General features: G+C 38.6%; 1 protein-coding gene across 1 annotated transcript; it reads left to right on the forward strand.

The window, feature by feature from the left end:
* Positions 1-708: 708 nt before the first annotated feature.
* LOC101341271 (stromelysin-1) lies at positions 709-10412 on the forward strand. The gene is made up of 10 exons (XM_004385856.2): positions 709-878; positions 1651-1895; positions 1987-2135; positions 2281-2406; positions 4592-4756; positions 4942-5086; positions 5975-6108; positions 6874-7033; positions 8967-9070; positions 10312-10412. The coding sequence occupies exons 1-10, from the start codon at positions 780-782 to the stop codon at positions 10410-10412; spliced, it is 1428 nt and encodes a 475-aa protein (XP_004385913.1). The 5' UTR covers positions 709-779.
* The last annotated feature ends 4258 nt before the right edge of the window (positions 10413-14670 follow it).

Genomic DNA, 14670 nt, shown 5'->3' on the forward strand with positions numbered 1-14670 from the left:
TATTTCTCTGGGTTGTACAAAAGATTAAGTGCAAGGCTGTAAATGTTGACAATTGGAACTCACCCAGAGGCGTCTGGGGAGAAAGTCCTGGCAATCTGCTTCCAAAAGGTTTCAGGCATGAGAACCCTATAGAGCACAGTTCTACTGTGCAACACATGGGGGTTCCATGAGTTGGAAGTGACTCTTCGGCAACTGGTACTTCGAAGCCAAGACTCAAAAAATAAATTCTCCTTTCCAATTTTCTTCTAGATACAGACCATAGCTACATGTGTACAGCATTTCATTTCTTTACATCTTATTATATTACATTTTATTCTAAAATACATTTTTCTTAAAATATAACTGCATTTGAAAGTTCTGCACAACTCTAACTTTTGCTAAGTCAGCCTGCTTCTCCTCAGAAACACATAGGCATGACTTGTCTAGTAAATTCCAGTCTGTTTTTTTCCCAAAGTTTTTTAAAACAAAAAAATGCCCAGTTTTTTCCTTTACCAAAACAGGAAGCAATTCCTGGAGATTAATCACTGTTTTGCTTCGTAAAATTGGAAAGATTGAGAGAAATTAGTAAAGTAGGTTGTACCACCCTACTTTCAGTTTGGAATTTTTGGAAATGGTCCTACTGGACCATTGCCATTTGGATGAAAGAAATCATGAGTCAAGCTGTGGGTGTTCCAAACAAATACTGTCATCCTATAAAAGTTGGGCTCCAGAGCAAGGACCTAGAAAGAGGTAGAGTGTGAAGAGTTATCTCCAAGTAGAGCTGAGTAAAGTCAGTGGAAATGAAGAGTCTTCCAATCCTTGTGCTTCTATGTGTGGCGGCTTGCTCGGCTTACCCTCTGGAAGGAACAGCAAAGAATAAGGACTTGGATCTTGTTCAGGTAATTAATGGAGGTAGCCATTGCACCCACTGGTAGGGACAAGTAGGGAAATGCTTTCTGCCTTCCATTCTTATTAGAATGATTTGACCTTACTGTGTAGAAATAGTTCAGGGACAGAAAGTTGTGTAGTATTAGATGTGGAAAAGTCTCAGTATTACATCATTCAGGCTCCTCTTTTTATGCAGGAAGAAACAAAGGACCAGAAATGTTAGGTTTTTTCTTGAGATCACACAACACCATAGTAGCAGTGGCATTGGGACTTGACCCACATAAAGAACAAGTGGCACGTAATGAAGTGTGTTTTGTTTTGGAACTTCTTTAGATATTTTGATTCAATGTAACTTTAACTAAATATTTATATGGCTCATGTCTTATTTAGACAAAGGCATTTGACCGACTTTTTGCTTAAGCCACATCCTTGTGAGCAGTATAAAGTGGAAAACTGAGGAAATTGAATACTTTTACCTAAAATATACAGTTATGCCAAAAGAGGTCTGTTTTGTTTTTCTTCTTTAAGTGAACCAGATATTATTTCAATTTCTCACTTCACTCTCATTGCTTTGGTAGCAAACTAATCTGCAGAAGTATTTACTTACAAAGACAAAGCAAAGATAAGGAGGAGGCTTTAAGAATTAAGCAAACATGTTGTTTATTTTAATTTCAGCAAACTAGAGGAATACTTCAAATACATTAAGAAATCTGATTAACTGTAAAAATTATTATAAACAGATAAAAATCACAAGAATAACCTAAGACCCAATTATTCCATTAGCAATACCTAGAAAACTACTACAACCTTGCAAAAGATGAGAAACACCTTGTGAGAAGAAAGGACAGCAGCCCTGTTGTTAAAAAAATCCAAGAAATGCAGAAGTTCCTTGGGTTGGAGGTGACGGGGAAGCTGGACTCCAACACCATAGAAGTGATGCACAAGCCCAGATGTGGAGTCCCTGACGTCAGTCAATTCACTACCTTTCCTGGCTCGCCAAAGTGGAGGAAAACTCACCTTACTTACAGGTAATGGGTCTGAAAAGGTTTTCACATAAGATTAAAACTTTGTAAGTTACTGTCACAAGAGAAAATGTTATCGTCTATTTTTCTTTTACAGAATTGTGAATTATACACTGGATCTGTCAAGAGTTGCTGTTGATGCTGTGATTGAGAAAGCTCTGAAAGTGTGGGAGAAGGTTACTCCTCTCACATTCTCCAGGATTAATGAAGGAGAGGCTGACATAATGATCTCTTTTGCAGTTAGAGGTAAAAACAACCAACCAAACAAAAAACACGAGATGTATTATTCCTTTACCTGGTGTTGTTTTACCTGAAAAGGCTGAAAAGAGATACTAATTACCTATCTTTCCTTTTTTTTTTTTTAAAAAAAAACAAACATCTTCCCTTTTAGAACATGGAGATTTTATCCCTTTTGATGGACCTGGAAAAGTTCTTGCACATGCCTATGCGCCTGGGACGGGGATTAATGGAGATGCTCATTTTGATGATGATGAGCAATGGACAGAAGATAAAACAGGTGAGTTAAACCTCTCTCATAATGATTGTGGTGCGAATTTCTTTTTATATTTGGAAAACTCTTAGTATCCAAGAATACTCAAGAAATAGGATGTTCAAGATTTTCCAGTGGGTAGCAGAATATATTTTTGTTTTAACCAATGTTGAAAACTTTTCCAGATGTTTAAAAGTTTATTTCCTGTTTTGGTAAGCACAATGTAAGAAAGATAATCGAGTGTTTCTTTGATAACTGTGGATCTTGTGGGATCTTCAGTCCATTATTATTAAGACCAAATTCTCATTATATCACATTTCAGATATCCGAGGAATAGTGTATTGCATTAAATGTACACTGACCATAAAATATGCCCTCAATAGTGTTTATATATTTTCTCCCATTTACTTCTTTCTTCTTCAAAACAGAAATCAGAATCAACTTATAGACATTGAGGTTCTCTTTTAGATTATTCTGGCTATATCAACATTTTCCTGCTGCAAGGTTAAGGAGAGTTTTCATGAACTTGTTCTGAAGGAAATAATTTAAAAAACAATACAATGTCCAAACTGTTTAGGTAGAAGAATGTTTCTTGGTTCAAAGCTATATACTTTGAGGAATTGCTTCCAAAGTTTCAAACAATTAGCTGAAACAAATAATACTGCTTCTAGGATTTGGTTGGGCTTTATAATGAAAATGCAACCAGAATTTCTGTAGAGAGTACAAATGTGAGGTTAGTACTGGATAAAATTCTTGGTTTGATTTAGTTAACCTCTTCCTGCAATGTCTCAAGTAAGAACTTTCCTAGGGTCATGGGTTAGACAAATAATATTTCCAAAAGTATACTTACTTGTTATGTTACTTATGTCAATCGTAATTACCCAATGCCTTCCAATTTCTAGATTATGGTTTTTTTTTTAATTTAATATGAAGAAAAATATCTGAATACAGCCAGTGTCTGTGTGGCCAAAATCTCTTTTCTTACAAATGCGCTAGATAAGATTGGTCAAATCCTATGACATCTATCATAATTAATCAGTTTGACTCAATGTATATTAAATAATGATGATAAGGCAGAAAAATTATGCAGGCAGTATTCCAATGGAAAAGAACAGGAGTATGGCTATCTATGAATTTCAGAACTGAAATGAGTCGACTGTGATTCATTCAACTGAGACTGTAACTGGCAAATTTTACTACATTGAAACAGTGTTTAGCTTTTCAAATTTTCATTGACAAATGAAAAGAAATATTTATTGATATTCTAAACAACTGGGTCCATTACACTCCTGAACAGAAGAAAAGACACCTGGTTCTTGTGAAGTTAATAGGCTCTGACGCTGGTGGTGGGTGGAAATGGCAGAGTGGGTGGGGCAGGAAGTTAAATGTAGTGTTATGGATTGAATTGTGTCCCCCCAAAATATGTGTTGTAAATCCTAGCCTCTATGCCTGTGGTTATAATCTCATTTAGGAATGGGTTGTCTTTGTTATGTTAATGAGGCAGGATTAGCGTAGTGTATATCTTGAGTCAATCTCTTTTGAGATATAAAAGAGATTAAACAAGTGAGCAGAGCAGACATAGAGAAAGAGTGGTACCAAGCCACATGAAGATTGCTCAGGAACAGAAGCTCGAAGGAGACCAGGACCTTCCTTCAGAGCCAGCAGAGAGAGAAAGCCTTCCCCTAGAGACAGCATTCTGAATTTGGACCTCTAGCCTCCTAAGCTGTGAGGAAGTAAATTTGTATTTGTTAACACTATCCACTTGTGGTATTTCTGTTATAGCAGCGCTAGATAACTAAGGCATGTAGCTAGACACCTCTGTCTCAAAGATTGAGTTCAATTATGTGCCTTGAAAAACACTTGGCTTTGCCTGGGTGGTGCAAAGAGTTAATGTACTTGGCTGCTAACCAAGAGATTGGAGGTTCAAGTCCACCCAGAGGCTCCTTGGAAGAAAGACCTGGTGATCTACTTCCAAAAAATCAGCCATTGAAAACCCTGTGGAGCATAGTTCTGCTGACACATGGGGTCATCATGAATTGGAGGTGACTCGATGGCAACTTTTTTTTCCTTCCGCAATGAAGTGTGTATTCAATCTATCAGTTAACCAACATGCAAGGCATAAAAGGCCCAAACAAATATGATACACAGCTGACTTGTGTTATGTACATTTATTTAAAGAATAAATAATTGTTGTTTATGATTTCTCGAACAGGGACCAATTTATTCCTCGTCGCTGCTCATGAACTCGGCCACTCCCTGGGTCTCTTTCACTCGTCCAACCCTGAAGCTTTGATGTACCCAGTCTACGACCCACACACAGACCTGGCCCGATTCCGCCTTTCTCAAGATGATGTGAACGGCATTCAGTCCCTCTATGGTGAGTGATGCTGGAAAACTAGGCATTGTAGCTCTGCAGGAAAACTTTACAAACTTTGCAAGGAAACCTGAAAATGCTACATAAGGTTTCAACTCAAAGCACCTTGAGAATGCTTAAAAAGCATAGTAATTGATGGAGCATCACATTTCTCCTAAGGTTTGCATCCTTGCATCTCTTCCCTTTAGGACCTCCCCCTGCCTCCTCTGATAAACCCGTGGTGCCCACAAAATCCAGCCCTCCAGCACCTGAGACACCAGCCATGTGTGACCCTGCCTTGTCCTTCGATGCAGTCGGCACTCTCAGGGGAGAAATTCTGTTCTTCAAAGGCAGGTGAGACTGGATCACTATTTTTCCTAGCTATTATTTTGATCTACAGTGCTTAGAGAGGAGAACAAATAGAAAGTCTTAGAGATTTTAAACATTTAAAACAAAAATGTTTCCTCTGAGCTTTGAAATCATTCAGATCTGATTCCACCCTTTCTACACTTTCTGAAATTGTCAAGTTCACTTTTTGAAAACTCAGACAGGATGATTTGATACTTGTCCTCTAATGTTTCCCAAATGTGATAAGTCACAGTTACTTTTCAAAAGGCACAAGTAGGTCTTTAGTATAAGGATTTTTATCCGTACCCCCTTTAGAAATGACGCCAGGGTACATACTACATTTAATCAAGTCGTTTACTTAGTGCTGGGTAAACATATACATGATAAAACATTCGAACTGCATAAAGGAGAAAAAAGTTCAAAGCAAATCTCCTTCATATTATTGACTCTCGGTTCTCCATTTCTTCCAAGATTCATCCATAGTAAAGGACTCTCATATACCTACCCACAATTATTCTATGCATATATAAGAATATACTTATACAGCACACACACACATCTGCCTATCTTTCTGAAAAAATGTAAATGATGCTGTATTAAACACACTGTTTTGTATGCATTGCAAGTATTTAAAACTTACAATTGGCTAATTAATCTGCGTTGTAAAATAACTTCCCTTTCGTACAAGACATTATTCTGGAACCCTATGCCAGGCAGCCCATTGCAGGCTTCTGAAGAAGAGAGAAAGACATGTGCTCTATGGCAATACACATGATTTCTCAGACTGCTATGGAGCGTGGAAGATGAGGGAATGAGGGAAAATAGGTGAGGCAGAACAGGGAGGAAAATACATTATAGGTGAAAGACTTTACATTTCTTTTTATATTATTTCAGACATTTTTGGCGCAAATCCTTCAGGGCACTCGAAACTGGATTTCATTTGATCTCTTCATTTTGGCCATCTCTTCCTTCAGGAGTGGATGCTGCATTAGAAGTTACTGGCAAGGATACTGTTTTCATTTTCAAAGGTAATTATTGTATAGTATTTTCTTTAACTTGGGGAAATAAACCTTCTCACAAGAAAATTGAACAGGACTTTAATTTTCTCTTCTGTATCAAATTTTTACTACTTTATTTCCTTAAGGTAATAAAGAATAATCAGGACGGGAATTATTTTATTTATATTTTACAGATGACAAAAAGGAACACAGAAAGATGCATTGCCCAGAGTTGTAAATTTCTTCATTTTATCTTTGTTCATTCATTCAATCTGCACATTTTTGTTAAATGAACACTATGAACTGGTGGCTTAATCTAAAATCTTGGCTTCCTCTTTAGCACAATAATCAAATGTGCTAAAATGTATTTATAAAACCAAGTGATGTAATTGTTAAAAATTTAATGAGACTCTAAATTCTTATTACTTCTAATAATTTATTTTGTTATTGTTGTTGAAAATATACAGAACAGAACATATACCAATTCAACAATTTCTACATGTACTCTTCAGTGACATTGATTACATCCTTCAATTGTGTAATAATTCTCACCCTCCTTTTCTGAGTTGTTCCTCCACCATTAGCATGAACTCGCTGCCCCCTAAGCTTCCTCCCTAACCTTTCAAGTTGCTGTTGTCAATTTGATCCCACATAGATCTTAAAAAGCGCACAATGCTCAAGGAAGACATTCTTTACTAATTAAGCTAAACTATTGTTTGATTATCAACAGGGGATGTTTTTAGTTTAAGGTTTAAAGATTATCTCAGGGTAACTTTCTTTTTTTTTTTTTAACAGGGAATCAGTTCTGGGCCATCAGAGGAAGTGACATACTTGCAGGTTATCCGAGAGCTATCCACACCCTGGGCTTTCCTCCAACCATAAGCAAAATTGATGCAGCTGTTTATGACAAGCAAAAGAAGAAAAGATACTTCTTTGTAGAAGACAAATACTGGAGGTAACGTGCAATCAGGATGCTTTTTGTGGACTCTCAGAGAAAATAGTCTCTTTCTCGACAAGAAATTCCCTCCTGCCTCAGCCTCGGCCTCCCTCTTGTCAGGATAGGGCTTTAGACAATTGTGGCGAAAAGCTTACTTTAAAACCTAGCAGTGCCTCTGACTGATCATCAACAAACAAGCTCTCCTGTTCTGAGTCCCAGGCGCAATAAGCTGGAGTTTCCCCCCTGTGCTGTAGCTCCTCCTGTCTGGAGCCTCCTCTTCTCCCCTCCACCAACCCAAATCCCATCCATTCTTCAGGGCCTGCCTCAAGTCTCACCACCTCCATGAAGCATTCCCTGCTGGACTCCAAGCTCACTGGGCCCTTTTACTCTGAACTTTCAAGCCCTGAGTGTCCAGGCAACAATTTAGCATTCCTTTCCCATTGTGTTATAGGTCTGTACATGGTGTCATTGTGTGTTTGTCTTGTCTTCCCAACCCTACTATATGATTCTCAAGGGTTTTTCCCTTGAACTCATCCATTCGTGATTGCTGCCTGTGTTAAGAGGAAGACAAGCAATAGCAGTCCAGTTTCATGGATAGAGCCCAGGACTCACAGAGGGGCTGATTCCTGGGTTATCTGCCCAAACTCTGAGACATCAGGGCATTCCAACCCAAGTCCTGCCAATGGCCAAAAATGCATTTACTGTGCTTTGCTTCTTAGCCCAATCCCTTTTTCTAGGAGGCTGCCAGAGGAAACTGAGATGTACAAAGTGGGAAGGGCAGATATATATAGGCCAAGTGTGGTAGAAAACTTGAAATTCTAAAATTTCAAACTTTAAAATTTATTTTTTAAATTTTATGTATGTTGTTGTTGTTGTTGAGAATATGCACGGCAAAACATACACCAATTCAACAGTTTCTACATGTACCATTTAGTGACATTGATTAACATTCTTCCAAGTTGTGCAATTATTCTCACCCTCCTTTTCTGAGTTGTTCCTCCCCCATTAAAATAAATTCAATGTCCCCTAAGGTTCCTATCTAATCTTTCAAGTTGGTGTTATCAGTTTGATCCCATATAGACAGTTCTTAAAAGAGGATCATGCTCCAGGCAGATATTTTTACTAGTTAAGCTAAACTACTGATTGGTTTTAAGAAGACTTCAGGGGATATTTTTGTTTAAGGTTTAAAGATCATCTCAGGAAGATAGCTTCAGGGGTCCATTCACCCTCCATGGCTCCAGGAAGTCTGGAGTCCATGATAATTTGAAATTCTGTTCTGCATTTCCCTCCTTTTGATCAAAGAATCTTCTATAGAATCTTTGATCAAAATATTTAGTAGTGGTAGCCAGGCACCATTCACTTCTTCTGGCCTCATGTCAAAGGAGGCTGTTGTTTATGGAGTCAATTAGCTGCACATTCCATATCCTCCTCCTATTCCTGACTCTCCCTCTTCCTCTGTTGCTCCAGATGAATAGAGACCAATTGTTGTGCTTTGGATGGCCGCTTGCAAGCTTTTAAGACCCCAGACACTACATAACGAACTAGGAGGTAGAAATACTAAACATGTTATTAGGCCAATTAATTTTGATGCGAAATTTGTATTTTAGATGAATGATTCAATTCACTTTTTGTGAGTGTGTTTCTTATGCCCTCATGTCTTTACGACAGACAGAAAGTTAAGTCTTTTTCTGTACAGGCTTAAGAAATAAGATAACAAGCAGCATCTGCTACAGCAGGTTATTGCCTCTTATCCTAGTAGAAATATGGTTTTAAGAGCTAAGTTTGCAGAACGATCAAAGTCATGTATTTCTGTAGTGTTGTACATGTTTGACATTTATTTGCACTACTTGGAACGTTTACTAGAATTCCACATTAAACCTAACACGATTCATGAGTTTGCATAACACAGCCTCCAGGTAATGTTGAGTTGTATTTCTTTCATTCTGTGCAGTTTTGATGAAACAAGACAGTCCTTGGAGCCAGGCTTTCCCAGGCAAATAGCAGACGACTTTCCAGGGGTTGACCCAATGGTTGATGCTGTTTTTGAAGCATTTGGTAAGTAGATACTTATTTTGTCGGCAATGGGGAACTTGAACAATCTATGGTATCAAAGGAAAGAGGAGAATTGAAACAATTTTTTTAAATAACATTTTTTAAAATGGTTCCTGCCTCCCTCCCCCATATTTGTAATTGACCTGCTTTGGTACCAATTATATGTCTATTTTACATAATAGGTTGTTTTGAATTTTGAAGATAATTATCACAAATCTCTATTTTATATATGCCATGTTGCTTCTTCACATCCAGAGCTATTATCTTTTAGATACCATGTGAAATCCCATCAAGTGTGAACTGGGTTTAATAATGGCTGACTGGCTTTCTCTTTTGTCCTATCCTATCACCACTGCTAGTTCTCAGGGAGACTTTCTCTGTCTTCCCAGGGTAGTCAGTCACTGTTCAGACTGATCCGTTGTAAATATTTACCTTTCCATGTGCTCAAAGTTTCAGAAAAACAACCGTCTATCTATCTATCTGTCTATCTGTCTATCTATACATACATACATACATATGTATAGGGAGCCCTGGTGTCGCAGTGGTTAAGAGCTTGGCTGCTAACCAAAAGTTTGCCAGTTCGAGTCCACCAGCTACTCCTCGGAAACCCTATGGGACAATTCTACTCTGTCCTATAGGATTGCTGTGTGTCAGAATCGACTCGATGGCCACAGGTTTAATAGAATTTTATGTGTGTGTGTGTGTGTGTGTGTATTCCTAATCAAAGACAAGGGGGTGATGACTGATGATCTTTATTAAAGGTAATCTGAGCAGAGCAGTCAAGGGTCTTGGACTTTTTGAAAGAATTGCTGTGCTTCTCTTAGGCCAGAAGTGCCCCTCAGGCTGGGAAAGGTGGGGGAGGAGTAGTATAGGGAAGAAAGAAAATAAAGAGATCATAGTTTCAAACAAGCAGAGAATTTTATCTGTTTGGAAGTGAATAACCTAATAACAGGAACCTGTCTTTGATGTCAAAGCTGTGGCATTGAGTGCTGCCTCCGTCTTTTCCTTGCTTAATGACTTTGGGTCAACATCTAAATCTGTCGAAACCTCAACTTGCTCATCTGTAAAATGGAGCTAGATATACTTTTCTTACAGGAATGTTGCAGAGATAAATGAGAAAATCATGTAAATTGCTTAGCATAGTCCTTAGCACAGAGTAAAACTATAAACACCTTCTGTTTTTAGTTAGCTATTATTCTGAGTTTTGGGTATTATCTTACTATTTCCCTTGTCTGTATTTGCAGGGTTTTTCTATTTCTTCAGTGGATCTTCACAGTTTGAGTTTGACCCCAATGCAAAGAAAGTGACACGTATTTTAAAGAATAACAGCTGGTTTAATTGCTAGGAGAGATGCTTAGAAGGCACCACACGGGCATTTTAAACGAAGCTAATAATTTTCTCTCTATATCTTTGTGAACTGAAATGGTTCGTTTTCTCCTGCACGCGCAGTAATGGGGAGAACACGAGTGTGAACTGTGTGTCTTGCCAAGAGTCTTCACGTCTTACAGGGCATTCAAACATGCTGCTTAACTTGCACTTTAGTCACACGGTGTCACCTTCCACAGGAGAAAGGGAAGCCCTTACGTGCAGCAGACAAGGGATTGTATCTACATAGACTATTTGCTTGTTATTTAATAAAGATTATTCGTCAGTTATTTTATTGGTTGTTTTTTGTCTGTTTCAAGAGCAAGTTATTCTCACAACCCTGGGCACTTAATGGACCAAGCAGTAGACAACCTGAGACGCTCTGCCAGTGGGGTGGCAGGATTAGGGTCTCCATAGCTGGGGCCTCACAGTGCGTTTAACCAGAGGCTGCAGAGAATCTACCACTAGCCCTCCCACGCACTGTACAAACAGGATGCTTATTTCCACCACTCAAACGTAGTGTGTGCTCCTGACATACTCAAGGAGAAAGATCTCGGGGAATTGTCAACTTGTAGGGCAGGTCTGGGGGAAAATTATGAAGCAGAATCCTACAATTCTAGGAAATCACTTAGTTTGCGTACCTCATTTTACTGGTGGGAAATAAAACCTGCTCTTCATCTTTTCCTTTTACTTATTTAGTCCCTCTCCTGTCCCAACAAACAAATTTCCTCACATCCACCTTGTTCACACATAAAAATATTCTCTTGTATTAATTTTTTGTCTGTCTGTTCCCAGAAGTAAATGTTGGTGGGAAAATGCTGATTCTAAGACAAGTTTATCACCCCAAAGTTATGCATTTAGCACAATACCTGGTACACAGTAGGAGCACACTCACTCCTTAATTTACTCATTTATCTGACAATAATTTATTAAGTATATTCCATGTGCTAGGCATTGTGATAGGTTCTACGCTTAGGGATCTGACAGAAATGAACACAGTCTCTGCCCTTATTGAGTTTATAATCTAGCAATAAATAAATAATATTATACATATATATAATGACAAACATGAATATGCAATTGAAAACTTAATACAAATTATAAAGAAAAAAATAGACTAATAGAATAATAGAAGAATCTACTTTGAACCAAGGAACCCTGGTGGCACAATGGTTAAGTGCTCACCTGCTAACCGAAAGGAAAAAAGTCTGGCAATCGGCTTCTATTAAGGGTACAGCCAAGAAAATCCTATGGGGTAGTTCTACTCAGTCACATAGAGTCGTTATGAATCAGAATTGACTCGACAGCACCCAGCAACAACAACTTTGAACTACGAGGTTTCAGAAGGGCTGTTTGAGGGAATGACATTAAAGCTGAGATCTGACACAATGAAAAAAGAGTTAGCCAGTAAAAAGAGGGTAAAAACATCCCAGGAAGAGGCAACAATTATTGCAAAGGTCTTGAAGTGGGAAAAACTGTGGCATGCTTGAGTAATTGAAAGAAGGCCAATGGGCTAGACTGCATGAGTTGGTGCTTAGTTGGGGAGTGGAATGGGAGGGTTGAGGCATGGGATGATGATGAATAGGTAGGCAAAAGTCAGACTGTGCTCTAGACCATGGTCAGCAAATTTTCCCTGTAAAGGGCCAGATAGCAAATATTTCAGGTTTTGTGGATCATTCAACTTTGTCATTGTATCATAAAAGCAGCCAAGGACAATATGTAAACAAATGAGCATAACTGTCTTCCAATAAACTTCATTTATGGACACTGACATTTGAATTTCATATTATTTTCATATGTTGTGAAATATTCTTCTTAAAAACCATTCTTCACTCTGGGACTGTACAAAAACAGATGTGACCAGATTTGGCCCAAGGTCCATAGTTAGCTGACCCTGGTTGTATATTATATTAAATTATTATAAATTCTTTGAAAAGCCCATTGAAGGGAATTTAAGTAATCACCACAAGTTGCCATCAGGTTGATTCAGTTTAAGCAATGGAGTGACATAATCAGATACAGATTTTAAAAGATCAGGCTGGATATGGAGGTTTTGAAGGGAAGTGTGGCAATGTGGAGACTAGGTGAGGACTTACGATGGCTTGGACTAAAGTGGTCACACTGGAGACTCAGAGACAAAAATGTGTGTGGGTGTGTGCGTGTGTGTGTGTCTGGAGAGAGAGATCTTCATTTATGTACATTTATATCAAAAGAAGATGGAAGGAATACACAGAGACACTGTACCAAAAAGAATTGGTTGATGATCAATCATTTCAGGAAGTAGCATATGATCAAGAACCAATGGTATTGAAGGAAGAAGTCCAAGGTGCACTGAAGGCATTGGCGAAAAACAAGACTCCAGAAATTGATGGAATACAAATTGAGATGTTTCAACAAACTGATGCAGAGCTGGAGGTGCTCACTCATCTATGCCCAGAAATTGGGAAGACAGTTACCTGGCCAACCAACTGGAAGACTCATTCCAAAGAAAGGTGATCCAACGATGTAGAAATTATGGAACAAGATTAATATCACACACAAGTAAAATTTTGCTGAAGATCGTTCAAAAGTGGTTGCAGCAGTACATCAACAGGGAACAACTGCCAGAAATTCAAGCCAGATTCAGAAGAGGACATGGAAGAAAGGATATCATTGCTGATGTCAGATGGATGTTGGCTGAAAGCAGAGAATATCAGAAAATATGTTTACCTGTGTTTTATTGACTATGTAAAGGAATACAATTGAGTGGCTCACAACAATTTACGGGTAACATTAGGAAGAATGAGAAATCCAGAACACTTAGTTGTGCTCATGTGGAACCTGTACACAAACCAAGAAACAGTCTTTCAAACAGAACAACAGGATACTGTGTGGTTTAAAATCAGGAAAGGTGTGTGTCAGCGTTGTATCCTTTTGCCATATTTATTCCATCTGTATGCTGAGCACATAATCCAAGAAGCTGGACTGTATGAAGAACTCAGCATCAAGACTGGAGGAAAACTCATTAACAACCTGAAATATGCAGATGACACAATCTTGCTTGCAGAAAACGAAGAGGACTTAAAGCACTTATTAATGAAGATCAAAGACTACAGCCTTAAGTATGGACTACACCTCAACATAAAGAAAACAAAAATCCTCACAACTGGACCAAAAAGCAACATCACGATAAATGGAGAAAATATTGAAGTTGTTAAGGATTTCATTTTACTTGGATCCACAATCGACATCAATGGAAGTAGCAGCCAAGGAACCAAACAACACACAATAGTAAAAAGATGGAAACAACCTAGATGCCCATCGATGAACGAATGGATAAACAAATTATGGTATATTCATACAATGGGATATTATACAATGATAAAGAACAATGAGAAATCCTCGAAACATCTCATAACGTAGATGAATGTGGAAGGCATTATGCTGAGTGAAATCAGTCAGTCGCAAAAGGACAAATATTGTATGAGACCACTACTATAAGAACTCAAGAAAAGGTTTAAACACAGAAGAAAACATTGTTTGATGGTTACAAGGGTGGCATGGGAGGGAGAGGGGTATTCACTAACTAGATAGTAGACAAGAATTATCTTAGGTAAAGGGAAGGACAACACACACTATAGGGGAAGTCAGCACAACTGGACTAAACCAAAGCTAAGAAGTTTCCTGAATACAACCAAACACTACGATGGACAGAGTAGCAGGGGCAGGGGTCTGGGGAGCATGCTTTCAGGGGACGTCTAGGTCAGTTGTCATAACAAAGTTTGTTAAGAAAAGGTTCACATCCTACTTTGGTGAGTGGCATCTGGTGCCTTAAAAGCTAGCAAGCAGCCATGTAAGATGCATCAGTTGGTCCCAACTCACCTGGAGCAAAGGAGAAAGAAGAACACCAAAGACACAAGGAAAATAATAGCCCAAGAGACAGAAAGAGCCACATAAACCAAAGACTCAATCAGCCTGAGACCAAAAGAACTAGATTGTGCCTGGCTACCACCAATGACCACCCTGACAGGGAACACAACAGAGAGTCCCTGACGGAGCAGGAGAAAGGTGTGGGTTGCAGAACTCAAATTCTAGTAAAAAGACCAGACTTAATGGTCTGACTGACACTTGAGGAATCCCGGAAGACATGGCCCCCGGAGTCTCTGTTAACCCAGAACTAAAACCATTCCCAAAGCCAGCTCTTCAGACAAAAATTAGACTGGACTATAAGACATAAAGTGATAACCATGAAGACAGTG

This window comes from Trichechus manatus, unplaced genomic scaffold (assembly GCF_000243295.1).
Source record: "Trichechus manatus latirostris isolate Lorelei unplaced genomic scaffold, TriManLat1.0 scaffold00148, whole genome shotgun sequence".
In the NCBI taxonomy this organism is placed as follows: Eukaryota; Metazoa; Chordata; class Mammalia; order Sirenia; family Trichechidae; genus Trichechus; species Trichechus manatus.

Excerpts from the sequence above, each read along its gene's own strand:
- LOC101341271 (XM_004385856.2), top strand. The coding sequence starts at position 780 with ATGAAGAGTCTTCCAATCCTTGTGCTTCTATGTGTGGCGGCTTGCTCG. Across the intron at positions 879-1,650 it reads AGGACTTGGATCTTGTTCAG|CAATACCTAGAAAACTACTA; the intron begins GTAATTAATGGA and ends TTATTCCATTAG. Across the intron at positions 5,087-5,974 it reads ATTCTGTTCTTCAAAGGCAG|ACATTTTTGGCGCAAATCCT; the intron begins GTGAGACTGGAT and ends ATATTATTTCAG.